This window comes from Phlebotomus argentipes, unplaced genomic scaffold (genome assembly GCF_947086385.1).
Source record: "Phlebotomus argentipes unplaced genomic scaffold, Phlebotomus argentipes genome assembly scaffold_18, whole genome shotgun sequence".
NCBI classification, from domain to species: Eukaryota; Metazoa; Arthropoda; class Insecta; order Diptera; family Psychodidae; genus Phlebotomus; species Phlebotomus argentipes.
Window position 1 is genome coordinate 1080639 of NW_026776177.1, and position 20452 is coordinate 1101090.

The following is a 20452-nucleotide window of genomic DNA, read 5'->3' on the forward strand; positions in this document are numbered from 1 at the left end:
GTATAGCAAGATAATTCCCATTATTACTTATTATCGCAAAAATGAAAAAGGAAAAAACACCTAAAATTTTGTTTCCTTGTTTCTCTTTCAGTTTATATATATGTATATATATAATCCCACACTATAATCTACAATATTCTATGAATAAATACACTTCAGTAATCGCTTTTTTTCTTTTTAATATTAAATTGTAAATTCATGTTTCATCATCATCATCGATAAAATATTGTCTTGAAAATTTCATAAGTGATCCATGATTTGTGATTTCATATTTAAAAAACAAAACAATTATAATTCGTGAAAGATTGAAAAATTTTCTCACAATTTGTGTGTTAATTTATAATTTTCTTTTTTTTTGTCTTGGGGGGAGGGGAATTGAGACGGAAAACTTAAGAATTTGGGTGCAAAAATTGCTTCTCTTTTTCATTTATCTTGGAATATTTTCTTCACGCGATGAAAATGAAACCATTCGTTTTTCCTTCCTTCTCTTCCTCTCTCTTAACATCTAGGAAATCTAATAAAAAATAGATTTTACACCTAACTGAGAATAAAACACTCCAAAGAAATATCTATCTATATATATATATGCTGAATAAATAAGGGTGTCAGAGCGGGGAGAATAAAGTGTTAGAAATCATGAGGGATTCCTACTTTTCCTCTCATCTCCCGAATGAATGACAGTCGCGATGCGATATTATATCATTTGTGATTATGACAAATACAATTTTAGAGATATATATATATATAATAATTTTAGGATGAATAACTATCAGCTACAGTTTTATATATTCTGTAAGGAGATTTCCGTTAATCTAATGGGAGGGGCATTACTACTTATATACTCCAGTGTAATACGTTATAATTAATAAAGAAAATCAGAAAAAATGGACACAGAGGTCGGACTGTGAAGACACTATTTGCTCACAAACTCTCGCAAAGACCTAATAATAGTAATAATGCTTAAACCGAATGCGAAGAAGAGTGACAGATGCACACACAGAGTGAGTGTGAAATCATAATCTTAGGGCGAGAGTTACTCCTCGTCCTAATAGGGATTGAACTTGTTTCTGTCACTCTTCTTCTCCGACCCGCCGGTGCCACTCGAGTTGGGCGACCGGAGACGCGGCGTGAAGGTCTTGGGACGGTGCACCCCCGTGGTCTGCACCGGCGGCCCCAGATTCGCCAGACCCCCGAGCAGATCCGACAGCCCACCCAGCGCACTCAGGCTCGTCAGCGCATTGAGCGCGCCCGGCTTTGACAGCAACTGCGCCAGCGGAATGGCGCTGGCCAGTGAATTTGACGTGCCACCCGTGGGACTCGAGGTGGCCGAAAGCGCCGTCTGCGCCGCCTGTCCGGACGATGAGTTGCCACCACTGCCACTTCCGGCACCACCATTATTACTACCACCACCACCATTACTCGCACTACTTCCGTTACTTGCTGTTTGATTGTTTGCATCGGCTAGATTCGCCTTCTGGAGTTCGACGCTGTGGGGATAAGAGAAGGAGGTTCATGTTAGGTATTGAGGCATGGGGATATTGGCAAAGAGAGTGTGAGAGTGAGAGCGAGAGAAAGTGAGATAAAGAGAAAGACAGGTGAAGATTGTCTCATGTTTTTCTTTCATTTATCAGTTTTCCTTTGACTAAAAGTGACTCAGTGTTTGGAATTTTAAGAATTCCCACCGCCAAAGTCACTCTAATAGGAACAACCATGTCAATATTCATCAATTTCTAGCCATTTTCTGAGACATCAAAGTATTCTAAATGATTTTCTTCAACTTTCTCACTATGTCTTCTCGAAAGATTTGTCGGATCGGTGGGAAATTTATCGGATTGAGAATTATCATCTATCACATTTCCTCTATTATCTAATTTGTTCGCACTTCATGACTGTTTATCAATAAAGGATTTATATTCACGTGAACGAGCACAAAATAAAAAAAACGACTACAATCGCCACCAAAATGTGGAAGTTTGCCTCCAGCTTTTATTCACCAGTTGCTCAATGTGAAACTGATATGAGACAATCTGGTGTGTGTGTGTTCTCTATTGTCTATTAGAGCCAAACTTTACATTTCCTTCCTCTTCCTTTTCCTCTCATCGCTTTTTGGTCGTTCCAATGTAATTTTATCAATTGAAATTGTAGCTGAAGGTGCATCGTTTGCTTTCAATATCACTTACACATCCTTTTTTCCAACTATTTTGCATGTTTTCGCTTTGAATTCTCTCTAACATTGCAGTTAATTCTATTTTCTTACATCCTTTGTTCATAAACAGTCTCTTTAATCGCTGTATTTCTTAATATAAACATTTATTTTATCTTCTTTTCCTCTCTCAAACATGTTCTCCGTGCTTTTTACAAGACATCCACACTTTGTTTATGTCAATTTTGTCAATTAATTCGACGAATCAATCGCGTGCTCCGAAAGCATTGAGAATCATGTGCAACAATGTTTGCAAAACTATTTATCTACACACTGCGCGACATTCATATTTGTCGATGACTCTTTTTTTATTATGCCTGAAATAAATAATTCATGTGACAGTATTTTTCACTGATAAAAATGTCCCAAATATAGAAACGGTAAAATGCATTCATAATGCAAAAATCATCATTCAAAATGCATTAAATATTTTTCAGCGCTGAAATCCAACTTTTCAATATGCTCTTTTATCAACGCGAAAAATCACTTCTCTACCAAGTTTGGGGGGTCTTTGGAATGGGTGGGAGAGATAACATGTGTGGGACGTTAAAAATTTGCAGTCATATGAAATTGGGCTCTGGATTCTGTTGCAAATTCTCATTTTTTTCAACACCATTGTTTTCGTTCATTTTTTCATTTCAGTTTTAGGAAAGAGTGAGTTGATAAGCGATTTTTCTGGCATTTTTTGTTGTTGTTTGCTCTTTTTTTTTGGGGGGGCAGGGTAAAGTGCGGGGGTTGGAAATTGGGTGACATTGTTTATTATTAATCACAATAGCAATTGAGTTAATATGGCAAATGGCATCTCCATGGAACAGGAATGGCAAGAGTGTTTGTGTGTTATATAGGAATTACATTTTGAGAGTAAAAAAAACATAACAAGTGATTTTTTATGTTCGCCTTTTTCAGCACAGGCCGCTTTTTGAGGGCTCAATTGGGAGTGGGGGATTAGTTTGTTGTGATGAAGAGAGCATGAAATTGTGGGATATTTTGCATGGCGGGGCTTTGATGACTTTTTGAGGGTGGTGTTCGGGGGTGGAGAGAGAGAGAGAGAACAGAGAGAGTGTGGGTTCGGAGTGGTTTTTGGGGGGTGGACGGAAGCACATAGTCAAAAAACGTGTTACACACATTTGTATAAATACAGAGAGAGAGAGAAAAAAGGACACAAGAGTATGAGGCAAGGAGAGAGAGAGAGAAACAGTAAAAATACAAACATGAAATATATATATGTTCTGTGGTGTGATATGATAATAACAAGGGGCGGAGGTAGAATGATTTTGAGTTGAAATAAATTTGATTGATAACAACACATCCCCCAGAGTTTGTGTCACTCCAATTGGATTTGTTAATAAAATTTCAGGATTATCCTATCACTCTGCGAGATAACATCTCCAATCTCACAATCCCTACCCCTCTTTAGTGATGGTTATATACTTGGAGGGTGATATATTTAATATGAATTAATCCCATGATTTACCTCTAAAGTTATTCATGTTAAAGAATATATCGTACGTTATCATCTTATCATCCCCTTTTTCAAAATATATTTACACAGGTGTTAATCAAATGTATTCAAATGGATCTTTCTCACCATTTGAAAGATAATTTCCTTCTTCTCTCATAATCCAAAACAACAAAGTGTAAACTATAGAGAGAAAAAGGGAGCACACAACCATCTATAAATATATATATCTGTGGATTGTGAGGGGAAAAACGATGTCACCCCACAATATCTGGTTGGGGGTGGCTCTTCTCTAATCGGGGGGATAAAAGAAAAAAAGGACAGCACATCAATTTCCCAGTACATACCTCATGTTGATGAGATACTGAGCCAGAGCCACAGAGTCGGGATTTCCACTGATTGTGATTGTTCGATCGGTGTTGCCACCTTCGCGCTCCTCACAATTCGAGATGCGAATCATGGCACCTGATATTTGTCGAATCTCGGCGATTTTGGTGCCACCTTTGCCAATAATGCATCCAATCAAGTCATTTGGCACCGTCATTTCATGCTGCTGCTGATTCGTCTGTTGATTGCGATTTGTGTTGTTCGAGCGCAGCTGAGATCCAGCCAAAGCGGCCAATGCTAGAGACAGAGAGAGAGAGAGAGAGAGAGGAATTAAATGGACATCAATTTAGAGAAAATGCAGAAATCTTCCCACCCATCAGTGTTTACCCACAGACTATATATGATAGAGAGGTTATGATTGCGGCTGAGGCTTTGGATGCCACATACATTCTCATCACTCTAAACCAGCCAATGCACCAGTTTATTACCTGTGGGATTCAAACCTCCTGTGTTTGCTGGAGCCATTCCAAGAGCACCCAGAGCTGCTAAGCCGGCCAAGGGATTCTTGGTGAGTCCGCCCATCTGGCAATTGGCACAAAAAGGAAGAGAAACAAATATCGAGACATTTAATTAAATTCAGCACACAAAATGGGCATTTTGTCAACAGTTATTGCATAAATTTGTGATATGAAAAAGTGTTTTTTCTATAATTTTCTTTCTTTTTTTATGTATAAGGACGAAAAAAAAATGAAAAAGTAAAACGGAATGGTTGAAGGATAGTCTGAAAAGAAACAGAAAACATCCATTTACATTCGCAAGGAGTACACAAAAATATGTTTTTTTTTTACCATTGAGACTCTACTAAAAAACATTTTTTTTTGGATACAGAAGGAAGGTGTCGTCCATCAACCTTTAGGAGAAGATTCATATTAATCATATTATTTCCGCCTAGTCTACAGTGTTATTAGTGGACAAGTCAGTCAATTGCTAAAAATGAATATACGGGAATTATACATAATTCTGGCTAATCATCTTGAAAAGGTGCTGCCCAAAAAGAGAATTCACGCTAAACATTTCTTACACATCATATATTCTCTTTCTTGTACAATTTCAAACATTACGCTCTGGGTTATTTTGGCATATAAATACATAAGAATACAAAATGCCAAAGAAAGTCTAAATTGAAGAGAGAAAAAAAAAGCTTCTACGCATAAAATTTTCCACCCATAAATTTAATCATCCACCCCTTTAATTAATTATTAAATATCCCACGTATTATTTTATTAATCGCACAAAATACTTTTGCCATATTCATTAATGCTTCCAAAATAACAGAGTGAATATCAGAGAGAGCGAGAGAGTCAATTTTGCTTTAAAATTCATTGAGATATTTTCCTGGCGAGTTTTCGGGTGGAAAAACAGGCAGGACAAGAGAGAGTGAGAGAGAAAAAAGGTTGAGGCAAAATGTTCGGTATACAAATTGATTTCTCGTCCGTGAATTGGGTTGTGTCAAAAGGTTTAATATGGAAGTCACTCTCAGAACATTCACTTTACATTTTTTTCTTCTTCTTCTCTTCTCTTCTTCCTTCCTACGCCGGTGTTGTTGGCTCTGTGTTTTTCCGCCCCCAAAACCCAGTCAACACACAGAAAACGGGGAAAATATAGAGGAAAAATCACATTGGAGAAGTGTGATCAAAAAGTGCGCGGCGGCATTTGGAGTAAAGAAAAAAAAGAGAGGATGGTAAGCTAATTTTTCATTCAACCTCCTTCAATCTCTTTTAATTTCAAATAACTTTGACACTTTGACACATTGCCAGCTTTCATTAATTTCAAATATTTACACACCACACTTTACATTTTCTCCTTCATTATATTGGGAAGACACAAATTAATCAAGATATCAGCCATTTCACCTTTTTCCCCGCCCATCCACTCTATACAGAGCTTCACCGATGGCATTTCGACAGCTGTGCAAGGAGAGAGACACCCGCGATAAGCGCATGCTATTTTGAGGGCACTTGTCTTCTATTTTCCCACCCGCAAATTCCACTTTATACCCAACATCGATTACATGCTTGAGAATTTTGGCCACTAAACATGTCTCAAATGTCACCGTTGAATCAATTTCGTCTCGAAAATTCAAACATCAAGTGAATTATTCTCCATTTTTCCACTCGTGAATTATAAATTTATCTTCTCAACAGATTTTTCTTATCCTGGAATTCTATAGAAAAACGTCTCTTAAAACACCCCAAAATAGAAACAGATTGTAATTTTTTAATGATAAAATACCTCGCTAGTCTCATAATATAAAAATAGCGTACAAAAAAGCATTTATCATTGAAGCATTTTGTAGTGACAGTGAATTTCCATGAGTAAAATCACCAAAAATAAAGCTCTTCGCCAACACACAAATAATAAATGAAAAATAACAACCTGATATTGCAGATAAAAAGCATCAACCAAAATGCGTGTTAGTATTTGTAGACCACAAATAAATTTTTAAACACGAAAAAGAGAGAGAGAGAAAAATAAATTGAACAATATTAATTGAAAATTGGATAGATATTCGCAGGCCATTGAAGCGAACTTTAATAAACTGTGTTGTTTCAAGCTCTGGCTACATGTGGAGTGCATTAAAAAGCGCTCTCCTGGCTAGAGCTTTTGCCGCCGTTGCCCAGAAACCATATTATAAGCTTTAGAAATTATAGCATAATGCGCCGCCAAAACAGATAATATATATATACACAGTATGCCTTTTCTCTCATTATCCTGTCACTCTCTCTCACCCTTTCACACACTCTCGCAGTCTCCCTCACGTCCCCTTCTCACAAATACCACTGGCAATCTACCAATTAATTTGGGATCGGATTAAAAATGTAAATATACATAAGAAGTATTAAAATTCGGGTGAGATAATGTGGGTTTTTGGGTGGTGGGAATTGAGGGGCATCGAGAAACGACTATTAAAAACATGAGATTATATAGCAAAGTATGGGGTTTAATGCTTTGCATGGAATGCGGGGGGTTTTTCAGAAAGTTGGATCGGATACTTTTTGGCAGAGTTTATCTTGTTCAATGATATACAATATAAAATTACTTTGATACTTATGCTTGTTGATATAGAGATTCTTTCTTTTTTTATTGTTCTTTTCAGATAGAGAGAGAGAGATGTTTTTTTCTGGATGGATTTCTGTAGGGGCAGCACCAATCAAAACGATTAACTCACATCAGGTATTTGCTGTAGATGATGTGGAGGCACTGCGGCTGGCAGATGTGCCCCTTTCAGGAGTGGATCAGCCAGACCCGAGATGCCAGCATGAAGGCCACCGGCCAACGCTAGTGGAAATACTGTGCAGGTCTATAATCGACCCGTTTATGCGCGCAAAAAACACAGAGAGATAGAAAAAAAGAGAGAAAATAAATCACAGATTAATTAATGTCCAAACACCATCACTGCGAGGACACAGGATCAACTTTGGGGGGACACAGGCGTCTCATCCTTTCACACTCTTTTCGGCCAGAGGGATGCGTGTACACGATGTTTTAGTGACGGAATCTAGGGGCTACGCAGTTCGATTACAAAGGTAAAACACTGGTGTGAATGAGGTATTAGCGCAAAAGGGGGGGTTGTTGGTTTCTGGACAAAAGGGCCACAACATGATGAATCTACAGGTAAAGAGAGCGGGGTCCAAATCATGTGGTGAAGGGCTCTAGAAAAGTCATATATACGCTCTATTTTACGTCATACATCCTCTTGAAATCACTACCACACAACAATCTAATCATCCACTCTCAATGCACCATTCCAGATGCCACCCATCTCTGAAGACAACAGCCATTTAGAATATCTCCTCTATCGTCGAGGAATGCTGAGGGGAGACACAATCTCTCCCCCCACGGCAGACGTGTGAAATATTGTCTTTCCCATCTAAACTACTCTAGGCAAACACATTCCACCCTCTTCCATCTAAATACAGTGTATTTCAACTAAGCAAAATATGTCCCTTCGAGAAGTAATACACACAGATATGTGTTTATAATTCCATTCTCTCACAATTTACCTGCACAACAGCATATGTCTCACAAGTAAATTGACCACTAAAGGTTGATATGACTCGCCAGAGACAAATTAATTCAATATATTGCTTCCTTGCATTTCTCACATACTCAAGACTGCCAGTGAATCTCCAAAATATCATCTCGCCCGCCTCGAAAGTGGAATTATAAACACACCATCAAGTGTACGGGAAACATTCATGAAAAGACTAAGTATTAATATGTCGCAGAGAAATGTTAAAATAGCACAAGACAAAGCGCCATGAGCACATGAAGCATTCTACCAACATGTAATCAATCACATTACTTTGCACAACTTTATTAATTAAACTTGATATGGCGTCAGCTCAGAATGTTTCTGTTCTATATATGTGTTAAAATAATGGTGTATTTATGTAGAGAAAAGCAAACCATCTTTATACATGGACAACAATATCACCATAAACGCTAAATGTTACCTCTTGAGCTGGCACCGCATAATTTCCTTGAATGGTGTACGCCTGTCCATTGGCCAGAATTACAGGACCATTCACTTGTGGTTTTGGTCTGTACGGAATTGTTGCACCCTTTGGTGGTGACTGCAAAATTACAAAATTAATGCTTTTATAATATCATCAAAAAAAAACCTTTGCACACTCTTGAATTCTTCCCACCAAAATACTCCACTCATCAATTAAATTCCACACACACACACACAAAGAAGATCAATTGGGAAATCCATCAATCATTTAATAACGAATTTCCCATAGTAGTATATGGTTCACCACGCTATTGAACTATAGATATCTCCCCTGAAAATCACGTTTAAAAAAAACAATTCACATTTTTCACTATAAAGAGTGTGAGTGAATAAAAAAACTGAGGCAAATCCCAACAATGGCAAATCAATTTATTTCCATCCACCGAAAATTATGTACGAATTGTGATAAAGTTGCAAACTCTGCAAGAATTTTCACAATCAATTCACATGTGGTGTATTATCGTTAACGCATGAATTTACTGTCATTTGAAAAAGAACCAAAATTCTATTGTTGACATCGCTCAATTCCTATTGATACAATAAAATTATTGTGGAAGATAAAATTGATTTTCTCATCTCAAAATCGCAATGAATCAATCAAACACAGAAATTACTTTTTTTTTCTACAGCTATTAAATTAAATCCACTCTTATTCACTTATGTTGCACAGATTTATGAGAGTTCAGAATAAGGAATGTTGTAGCAAAACAATCTAATTGGAGAAATTCGTGGATATTCCCAAAAGAAATTACGAGAGAAAATCCAAAACTGAAACTCCATTCATCCTTATTGGACCACTGTGGTTAGCATTCCTGTATATTTTCACCTCAACATTACTCATAACTCTCATGGGAATATTTACTGGAAATTCACAGGATTGGATGTGTGTTTTATATCCACATATAGTAGATTTGTTACTTGATATATAGCATCAACATTGCACTCAATTCTCAACGAAAAGAAGAGTCAAAACATATTGTAAACAATCGACTTCTCTGCACAAAGATTGAGCACACGACAAAGCTCCAACCTTTCGATGTATGAAATTTTTCTGTGCTTTATCACCCGTGGAAGGAAAAGGTAACAGTGGAAAAGTGAGTTTTCCCATTCCTCAGCCAGAAAAAATAAAATCTATTGGATGTGTATAGCAGAAATCCATAGAGGGAAAAAGAGGAGAGAGATTCAATTGTAACACATTTATCATTGGCAGAATATTATTGTGTAATGTTCAGTGTGTGTGTGTGTTGAAGTGGGAGATTTTTCGGAAAATTGAATTTCTTGACACACAATCGAAAATATATATTCGTCCTCTGTGTAAGGACATTCCTCACACAAGAGTGACAATAAAAGGCAAAAACCTTAAAGTTTATGAAACATTCATTCAAAATATACGCATCATATGGCAAATGTTTTTTAATTGCCAGTCATTTATCATCGAGTATTGAATTCATTGCGCCATTTTTCACCCATCAACCATTCTGGACAGCTCTTTCTTTCCTTCTTTCTCCCCCCCCCCCGCCCAATCGCACATACGATGAAATTGCAGAGAAAATTCTGCTAAAAATGCATCAAAACTGAAATTTCTTCTCCACCACACACAAATCGTATAAATAAAAATGGGAAGTAATTCCAGTTGAGCAATTTATATTGCTCCATTTCAGTCACAAAAGAAATCAATAAAAGAACAACAACAACAAAAAACAACCTCTTCACTCAACTCATACTGTATTATATCGCGCGGATTAATGTCTTTCCAAAGAGATGCCATAAAAAATTTTTATGAATGAAAAATCCCATAAATCAGTTCATGAGATATGATAGGCCACTCACCTCCAGCATCACATAGCAAATATGATAAATACACTGAGTTATTTGATCAGCAGTTCCACTCAGTGTAACAGCACGTTCCGTCGAATTTGGCAACATCTCACTAGCCACTTGAATGGAGCAACCAGTTCCCTCGCGAATTTCCTTGATTTTAGATCCGCCTTTGCCTGCGAAACAACACACACACAGAAAGAATGCAATTAATCGCTGAATTTCCATGCAAAATGACATTTCTTTATACGCAGCGTACGGAAAAGAACCTACAGTGACTCCAAATCAAATAAGGCCACCCGAAGCTCTGAGACATATCGATGTGCCGTGAATTTCAACGTAAAGCTACAAGTCTGAATTTTTGCGTTTTTCCTTTGTCGGTCTTGCTTATAATCCCAGACTCATGAAATCTGTTCCTCGCGGTATTAATAAGGATTGGAGAAACCTTAGAAAACAATTCCTAATGGATCTTAGAAGCAGACATGATGAAATTCACTTAAAACAACTGAAAGTTATTCAACCCTTTTTACGCAGTCAATTGCACTCCAAATTCCCTTTCTGGAATAAGAGTTCCTTCTGGTTATTACCTTGATTAAAAATCCTTTCTTGTACAGTAGAAAAATCTCTGGAGTCGCGTATTGTTCCCGCCCCATACCTTGATATTCACTTAATCAAATTTTGATATCGAATACTTATAAAGTCCAGATAAAATATGAAAATCGACAGGACATTTATCCTGAAGACACCCCAGATACGTTTAAACTTCATCAAGATCATTTAAAGGGGCCCTATTTGATTTGCAGTCACTGTATTCAAAGTGTTATGCCCTCTAAAGTACATCTGTAACACCCTCTCCTTATCCAATTGAATTTTATTCAGTCGATTTTGAGGGCATTGAAGGCACTGAAGACACTAAAGACACTCTGAGAGATAAACTGGGACACAAATTTGTCTTGGCGTTGTCGAAAAGGGGCAATTTAAGATAATCCACAGCACAATTCAAGAAAAATAACACTGCGATTTGTGATCCCTCCAATTGGCGAGCTGACCAATACAAATACTCACCAATTAGTGATCCACACTGACTTGCTGGCACAATCAAACGAATCGGAATCTGTGTCTTTCCACCTGGAGTATTGACATCATTGAATTGCGAACACCACTGTTAAATGAGATAGAAATTACGAGGGGTTCAATTTGCAGTTAAATATCAAGGTAGTGTGTCAAAATCAATGGTGCACGAGAAGGAATATCAATTTACCTCTTCAAATTTCTTTGTAATGAGTGCAAATGCCTTGAAGATGGCATTTGTTGATCCAGACACCGTCACAATTCTCTCCGGACATGATCCATCGGAAATATTTATTTTGGCACCCGACTGAAAAATTCATATGAAAAAATTTGTTTAAATCAGATGAGAAAATTTCATTGAGAAAGTAATGCAACTTCATAATTTCTCTCCCTTTCTTCTTATCCCTCAGAAAACTTCCATGACAAACTCACACCCAGAACCTCTTCTCTTCTCTCTTTTCATCCCTCTTCATGCCACATTATTCAGTTACTTTAGTTTAAAATCATGAATTTAACATCCAAAAACTTTCCCCTCATGTGTCTCTTTCACAGAGTGGGGAGAATGAGAAAATTGGTAACTTTATCGTTGTTGGCCAAAAATTTAGGTCACTTCTCTTCCAGGGAAGGGAAAACACTCCAAATTCACAATATCCTATACCTTCAAACTCTCTCTCAGCTATTTTCATTAAATTTTCCCAACAGAAAGTCATCTTCAGCGGCATCGCATGTCTCTTCACCCTTAAAATTTTAATCAACTGACATGTACACACCATTCACGTTGCATTAACATAAATCTATTCATTTTCTAACTACACCGCATGGCAACAGGTGAGAGAATATTAACGAAATTTGAATGTGAATAGAGGAGAAAGAGGGTGTCGTATGGGCTAAACTAAACTACCCTCAACAATTCCAACGAAGCTGTTCGCCAAAATATTGTATGTTCCTGTGTTAGTGTGTGTGTGTGTGTGTTGCGAAAAGCCAGCCGGTGATAGATGATGGATTATATGCAATGGATGTGGGTGAGATGGGGATAAAATTGAATTAAAATTTATGGAATAAAAATACAGAAAAAATACCCTTACTAATGATGCCGATCTTCACGATAATTCATCATCTTATAAACGAGAGCAATTATGATTAATGAAAGTAAAACTTCTCTCTTCTGGGTGGCTTTCTCGCCTCTGTCTCTCAACTCCCTCATTCCATATAATGCACTCACTTTTCTCACTGACCTCTGTCCATAGTTTCATTTTTATATAAATTGACCACTTCTTCTCCCCCCAATTCAATACCACGTGGCTATAAAGACAATTCTATGCTCTCTTAAAATCCAATTTATAAATTTAATCTCCAACAGATGATAAATGATTTATTAAATGCACTCAATAATTGAGTGACATTTCTCTTGTCTCTCGTCTGTCACGCTGAAATAATAGTTGCACTGATTAATCTTTAATTATGGTGACGAAAATAGTTCTAGCTGGAAAGTTTATAAAAAGGTCAAATCAATATTTTCAACGAAAACTCAAGTAAACGCGATCAAAAGTATCGCTTTCTTGTGAATGAATGAAGATTAAAAAAAATTCCCTGTAATGCCAAATGCATAAATTAACGTCACAACTTTATAATGACTATCGATGTTTGCCTCATCGCACTGATATTGGATTTTCCGCGAATTTTCGCTGTTTCATATATACATTGTGATAAGTCAAGTTAAAACTTTTAATTAGAGGTACGTTGTTCGCAATTTCCATGTACCATGCGCGCATGGTACACAGCCAATAAGCTTTTCCAAATTACCCCGTGACACTCTGACAGAAAATTACACTCACCATCGGGGGTGTGAGTGGCATGAATCAAAAGTTCATTTCTTTCCACCGAACAATATATATATAAGCGCGAATGCTGAGCGTGAGCTTTTCTCACAAGTCATCATTTTCGCGGAAAATTTATGTGTTATGCCAAAGTTTTCACCGTGAATGTTTTGAGAGAGGAATGTTTGTGTAAATTCTCTCCCTCTGAGAAGGGGAGCGGAAAAATGTCAATTTTCAACTCTTTTCACTCATGCGTGTCTCTTTTTCGACACTTCATGAGGAGGCGCGCACACATGTGTGAGTGATGAAGAAAATTCACCTTTCCACATATTAGCCCCAGTGTGACTGTTCACCTCACTCTGTGCCATATGTAGAAAACGCATCAGTCACCATACTGTGTTAATTAAGCTCAATATTTAATTAGAGAATAATTTTCTACAGTGAGAATTTTGTATTCTACCCAACATTCAAGCTCAAAATTCATACATGTGTACAGTATTTTCGTTGTGGTCTGACACAACTCCTCCCGCTCTTCTCACACATCATGATGGAAAATTCAATATGAAAATACTTTTCACAGAAATTCTGGCATCTAATTGGCACTGAAATGAATGCATGAATTCATTGCAAAATTCACCAGTCAGACAAATCATCTACCAAAGAGGTGAAATGTGCAAAATCACTTTCACTCAAAGTCTAAATAATAATAATAACAATTCTAACGAGACCTTATTTTAATTATTGTGCACATAGAGAAAAATCCCAAAGCTTACAGAAGGTCAAATTTATTTTATCAACAATAACAAATTGCTTTGGTTTAGTGTGAGTTTATCAAGAAAAAAAAAAAACAGTGAGAAGAGAAGGAAATTAAATAATGACACAAACTCTATTCAATATTGATCAATAAACAAATTGAAACAATATTAGATATAGGAAAGTTTCTCTTTCTCACTCTCCTCATTTAGATTGTGTAACACAGACAAGTTATGTATGTTTGAATTGAGCAGACTTTTCTCAACACCCACAGCAACCCTCCTTAGAAAACACTGACTTCTTCCCTCTTCACACTCTTTGTTAAACTTCATCTGTTTGGGGGTCTCTGTTCGCCTTTTCCCAGCCAACACTCGTAACTATTTGTGACTTTCAATTGAATGAGAATAAATGGAATCCACGTGAACTAATATCCTTGATTGCATCCATAAATTTCTCATCTATTTCCCTTAAGATTTCACCCAATTCTTTTCCTTCCACCCTCATCAATACACATTATGCTCTGCATTCTATGCGATATACATATGTAAGCAAATAAATGTATATTATTATTGCCAAGAAAGAAAATCCCAAATCGCACCAGGTTATAGTCAGTCTGTGCTTGTTTCGTGCTTTTCTTCTTTTTAACCACCCCCTCAACTTCACCGAAAAACCACCACACAACTACAATGTTGTGCGGTCACAAAATAATAAATAATGCGCCCCGCAGAAACTTTGCCATTTATCTAATTGCAAAATTAGTGAGCAATTTATTGATGGACTTTTCCCCAATTTCCAATGAAGGAAAAACATAAAAGACTTCTTCCAACAGCTATTCTTGGCACAATTAGTGTTGGAAAAAGGTGAGAATGAAAGGGGTGAGTTGGGTTGGAAATTGTGGTTCTTGGAAAAATATTTACTTCTCACCCAAAGAAGATTTATCTCATTTAAGGCAGAAAACCTGAAAAAGAGAGTTTATAACCCACTCCGGTGCACTCCACAGTGAGAACTCAAACTTTCAACTGTGGCAATGATGGTGTAGTAAATTGAACAATTATCCTAATTGTGTGTACAGTGACGACAGAAAAACAAACTTTGTCGCATGTCTCTCTTCAATTTCTTATTACATCTTCTGCCTCATTCATCTAGCAATTTCCTCTCAATCTTCCTGGACACGAAGCAGAAAAACCCACCCAAAAATACATCGCTCTCCTCCAACCACCTCCCCCCAATTTTCTTGTCATGAGGGATGAGCAGACAGAGGAAACCTCAGCTAATTTTATAATTGCTTTGTTTGATTAAAAAACTTCTTCAGCATTTTAGTCGACATCTTCAGTTCTGTCCCTCATCCTATATATATATTCTGCCTTTTTTTCCCTCCACCCACTTTCATCCACTTCCACCTCTGTCGCTTCTCTCGCCGCGGCGTTCCCACAGAAACGATGGAAACAATGCCATTCTTAATTTGAAGGATTATAAATTCGTAAGGGCGTTTTAATGGGATCTCTTTTCATCCACTTCCATACAGTCTTGGAGACAGCACACCCAAACCGCCCACCCCATTTTCCACCCCTCTCTCTCTCTCAGCCCAGACGGAAAATTGTGTCCAGGAACGCTCTAAAACACCGCAATTTAAAAACCCACCCACTCACCAACCCCCTTTCGCACTCGAGAGCGAGTTCACTGTAAATCCCACAGTCATTATCTTCAGCTTAGTAAAAAGTCACATCATAAAACAATAATAAAAACCCCTTAAATTTGTACCAAACCTCGCGAAATACCAAAGTGACAGACACGTACTGGGAAATGTTATAGTCTCTATTCTCCGTTTTTTTTATTACCCACAGAGCAAAGAGATTTTCTCAGGAAAAACTTTGAGCAAACATTTCATTAAAGGTGTATCTTAAGGACATATATATTCTCCCTCTTAAAACCCCTTAAAATATTGGATATGCCAAAATATTTTACATTAATCTGTCAAAGTGGCATAAAATGCCTTTTAACAGCAAACTTTGAGAAATAAATGAGGAAGGAAAATTTTTATGAATGATGATGGATGAAAAATAATGGTGATGAATGATAACTGATTCCTCAAACTCTCCAATATATATATACTCCTCTCGTCATTTAGTGGTTGTTGCCATCGCAAACACATCCGTTTCTCTCTTTCTCTTCCATTTTCTCATTTTTTTTATGCTAAAGCAATATTTTTCATAACATCGCCAACACTGACATTGCAGAGTTGATGTTGTGTGCAAAATAACCCCAAAGTGTCATGGAAATCAAATGCATTTCACAGTTTTGAGAGGGAGAGAGGAGAATCAAATCAAAAATATATATGGTTCACTTACCTCTTCGCGAAATCTCTTGACAATTTCACCCTTTTTGCCAATGATACTTCCCACTTCCTGCAAATAGAATGAAAAAAAACAGACAGAGCATTAGCAATTTTAGCCAGGAAAAAATGTCACATGTATTCTAAATTGACAAAGTGTCCACAGGAAAGAAAGTCTCCGGGAGCATGAGAAATGCTGAAATATGAGAATCACGCGCACCCGTTTCGCTGCAAAACGGTGTTTATGCCACACAGTGCGAATAAAGAGAGGAACTCTAAATAAAAAAGCGACCATTAAAAATATGCAGAATAGACTCAAAACACTCGCTATTCCATGTATGGAAGATTAAATTGAAAGAACCTTCAGATAAGCTTTCTTTCTTCCCCATCTCTTCACATTCTAATTAGTGAACGTTTATGCAGAGTGAAGAGAACAAAAAAAAAGTCCAGCGTCAATAAAAATCTAACCATAAATTTGATGGTTGGCTTGATTAAAAAATGTTGCCGTATTAGCATTGAATTTCATAGTATTTGCATAAAAACTGTAAAAGGATGACAAAGTTTCATATCGCAGCTTTAATATGAATTTTGATCAAATCCTAAAACCATTTTCCGCTCTTCATTTCACAGATCTCATTTTCCACTGTTCATCCGAACGAAGTAATTCACTTAGTGAACTAGCAAACAAATTCATGTAATTAAATTTCCCTCTCGGTAAAACCTCATAGTATCATCAACTTGATGTGTAAATCCAATCAGAACAGCAGAAGAACAGCCAGTTCATGAGGTGGCAAAAGACTCTCACACTCTTCGGAAGGTGAAATTCAAAGTAAAAAATTAAAATATACCAACAAACTGCAACATTCTGCTGTGTTTCAACCTTATTTACTCAATTTCGGATGAAAGAATAAACCTTCGTTAACCAATTCAACCACCTTGACACCATCAACTTGAGATACTTTTTCAGCAATGCTTGGCTGATTTCTCAGATAGATGGTTTGTTGACGTTATAGTCAGCCCATATAACAAGATATCGTTGTCGCGAACCAAGCGATTCTCGCAGTTTGGAATATAATACACGTTCCATCAGCCCGTCCACCCCCTTTCCACCCCCTCCCCCCCGTACACGCTCTTTTACATACAATATTGCAATTTAAATCGCACATCACAGCCAGCAGCTTTCAAAGTGCAGAAACAGTGGGAATCTTGTGCTGTGGCTCCTCTATATATTACATCCCATTCGGCCATATAGTCAAAACACCATCAACCATCATCATCCGACAGTTGAGGTAGTGGCAACCACAAATTCTCTCTCTGTCGTCACCGTTTTCGAGGAAAGCACAACGTGGTGTGCCTTACTGGTGTGTGATGTCGACTTATATATAATATTAAGGGAAAACAAGTAGAGAGAGAATCTCCTCATCTATACAATATTACATATAGCGTCAACCGTCGAGACAGGCGAGACATAAAGAATTTCAATAAACACACTGCCGCATGGTGTACAAATACATTTTGCATCCTACCATACAATATTCACAAACTGATATCTCTTTTCTCATCTCACTCACCCAACAATTGGATAAGAATAGCAAAGTGTGACAGAGATCACGGTGAAATTCTCACAGATTTTGCCACACATTGTGTACATGCAAAACTTAAAACCAAGAGAGAGAGAGAGAGAGAGAGAGAAGTGAAAGAGGTTGTTTACAGTGACAACACAGCATACAAGATTGAGGAATTTCTCTCTAGGAAAATCTCATTGTACAGCATCACCCCTTTTGCATATCCATGCAGCTTGCCCGTTAAAGTTCCAAAGGAGTAAATTAGAATAGATGTTACACGATGAATTCAAGTGAGGGAAAATTGCAATGCTCCTCTCAAACCACCAACAGCGCGCTGTGTCGGCTGGGCCATTTCACCCTGGCACATTCTCTCTCCTCGCCGCACACACACCCCACAGAAGAGAGCGACAATCCATGTGCAGAAACACACAATATATCACATCGTGAAGCTTAATATGTATGTACATAGCCAACAAGATAGACAATTACACAAATCAGTTTCCTGGCCAGAATCCCGAAGAGTTTATCTTATGCATTGCTAAATCCAACAACAACAACATCTCTTGAGGCATTCAAACTAATTACCACATCTATTGAAAGAGAGAGAGAGAACAGAACAACAGCTGCCCCGGTCACTCAATCAGTGGAGCGTGGAGATTCTTTGGATTTCGGGAGCAGGTCAGTTGAGTGGCCACAAAGATAAGAAGAAGAGCGGTGAGATTTGCTCCTTTTGACTGTATCGTGTCATATTACTCCTCAAATCACTCACTCGTGCAATTTCTCACCACACACTCTGCATTGTATTTATTCTCAATCTGACACCGGCACAGAATAGATTGAATATTTTCTTACATAAACTTTATCTACAGACACGCCATCATATCGTGTTATGGACACAAATGCTGACAAAGAAACCACCAAGATTTCTTCACATTCATAAAACTTTTCTTATCTACTGTAGCATTGATGTCTTTGCAAAATCCAAAATATGATAAAATATATTAAAAGGAAAAATTAAACTTTGGTAGAAGGTAAGACAAAAAATTTGTTACCATAATAAACTACATCTCTTCACATTGTTCTACAATTTTTGCGCCACAATATTCTATGTACACACGCCGTTTCATATGTCAACCGAAACACAAAGTCTCTCGTGTGTAATAAAATCAATATACTCTGCACGAATAGGCAAAGGCACTTTATGATCGTCTATATATAAATGCAATTTTATAAAGATTGTGTGAAATTCAAATGTTGGCCTAAACGCTGTAACCTCAAATTGTTTACCATCAAATTTTTAAACGTCCAATTAACATCTCAATGGTCTCATTAATTGGCACTATATACCAAATCCTAAAACTATAGTGTTCTAAATAAACTCACACAAACCGTCAAAAGTCATTAAAAAGTGGGGGCTTTTTCAATTTAATCTGCTCTTGATATCCGGAAATTCTTCTATGCATGTCATTGAGAGAGAAAAAATCTCTCTAAATCTACACTCATCCATCAACTGCAGTTGAAAATCACTTTGGTGAAAATTCCCCTCGTTGAAAGTGCCAAAGAATTCACTCTTATAAATCCACTGGTGGTAAATAGCCTCAACAACACAGAGTGATGCTTAACTGTCATAATATGTGAAATACAACAAATAGTCGCATGCAATTAAGTGAATTTATATTGTCAACAAAATTTCCCCTCTAATTCTCACACCAAACCCAAAGTGTGCACATCAAACCAATGAAAACATTAAATCAATGCTTTATTGGTCACATTATGGGTGTGTATTTGATTAAATTATCTCAAATATTATTATGTTTTGTAGTTAAGGAATGAGTAGCTCAACAAAAGGCCGTCAAAACCCCATTTCAGAGTGCATTGTCAGTGAGGGATTAATTTAGAAGTTGGCGTAAAACTTCTTCTTAATTAGATTGTCGACAGAGATTGTAGGAAAATTTTATTTCCAACTCATTGTAGTCCATCTTAATTTTAATATTGTCTGCACTGCATGATAAAGAGAGTTTGGGTTGGAGTTGAAGGAGATAAAAAGACGAAAGAAAAGCTTCTTTATAACCCTTGAAGACCAATTATCTTTTGATAAATTTCAATAAGCTCCCCTTTTGTGAATATTTCTCTTAACAATTTTCTCCCGCCGCTTTTTTTTTGCCTTTCACATTCGTCGTCCGTTCTTCTTCTCTTTTTGTGCATCAACACACAATTTATCCCAACTCTGACTCTTTTTTTCCACTCTCTCTCTCGCTCTCCTTATTCTTTAGCAAAGCTCTCGCGCGCGTCACTGTCAAACATGAACAACAGCGGACTTTTCTTTAAACATGTCCTTTATTCACCCACACATAGATTTATTATCCCTTCAGCGAGAATATCAACTTCCTTCTATCATATTCAATACATTATTCTCCCCCATTCTAATCTCTCCTTCGCCATGATCAGTAATCACATATTGACAAAGGAGAGCAAAATCTGTGACTGAATATGTGATCCAGCATCTGGATTGAAGAAAGAATGTTGCA

General features: G+C 37.2%; 2 protein-coding genes across 7 annotated transcripts in view; one reads left to right on the top strand and one right to left on the bottom strand.

Annotated features, from left to right (window-relative positions):
- Positions 1-20452, top strand: part of LOC132261153 (arf-GAP with coiled-coil, ANK repeat and PH domain-containing protein 2) — a 292140-nt gene that overhangs the window by 155487 nt on the left and 116201 nt on the right. The window lies entirely within an intron of this gene.
- The window catches only part of LOC132261158 (poly(rC)-binding protein 3), a 100619-nt gene that overhangs the window by 4711 nt on the left and 75456 nt on the right, over positions 1-20452 (bottom strand). For 4 of the 6 annotated variants that reach the window (XM_059759768.1, XM_059759766.1, XM_059759765.1 and 1 more), the window contains 9 exons: positions 16376-16432; positions 11648-11764; positions 11452-11548; positions 10399-10562; positions 8507-8626; positions 7219-7350; positions 4478-4571; positions 4010-4286; positions 433-1487 (listed from right to left, as the gene is read on the bottom strand). In XM_059759768.1, the coding sequence (XP_059615751.1) occupies positions 1046-1487; positions 4010-4286; positions 4478-4571; positions 7219-7350; positions 8507-8626; positions 10399-10562; positions 11452-11548; positions 11648-11764; positions 16376-16432 (1500 nt within the window). In that variant the 3' untranslated portion in view covers positions 433-1045. Of the gene's footprint in view, positions 1-432; positions 1488-4009; positions 4287-4477; positions 4572-7218; positions 7351-8506; positions 8627-10398; positions 10563-11451; positions 11549-11647; positions 11765-16375; positions 16433-20452 lie in introns of those variants that run through there. The other 2 variants (XM_059759771.1, XM_059759770.1) reach the window with 2 other exon arrangements.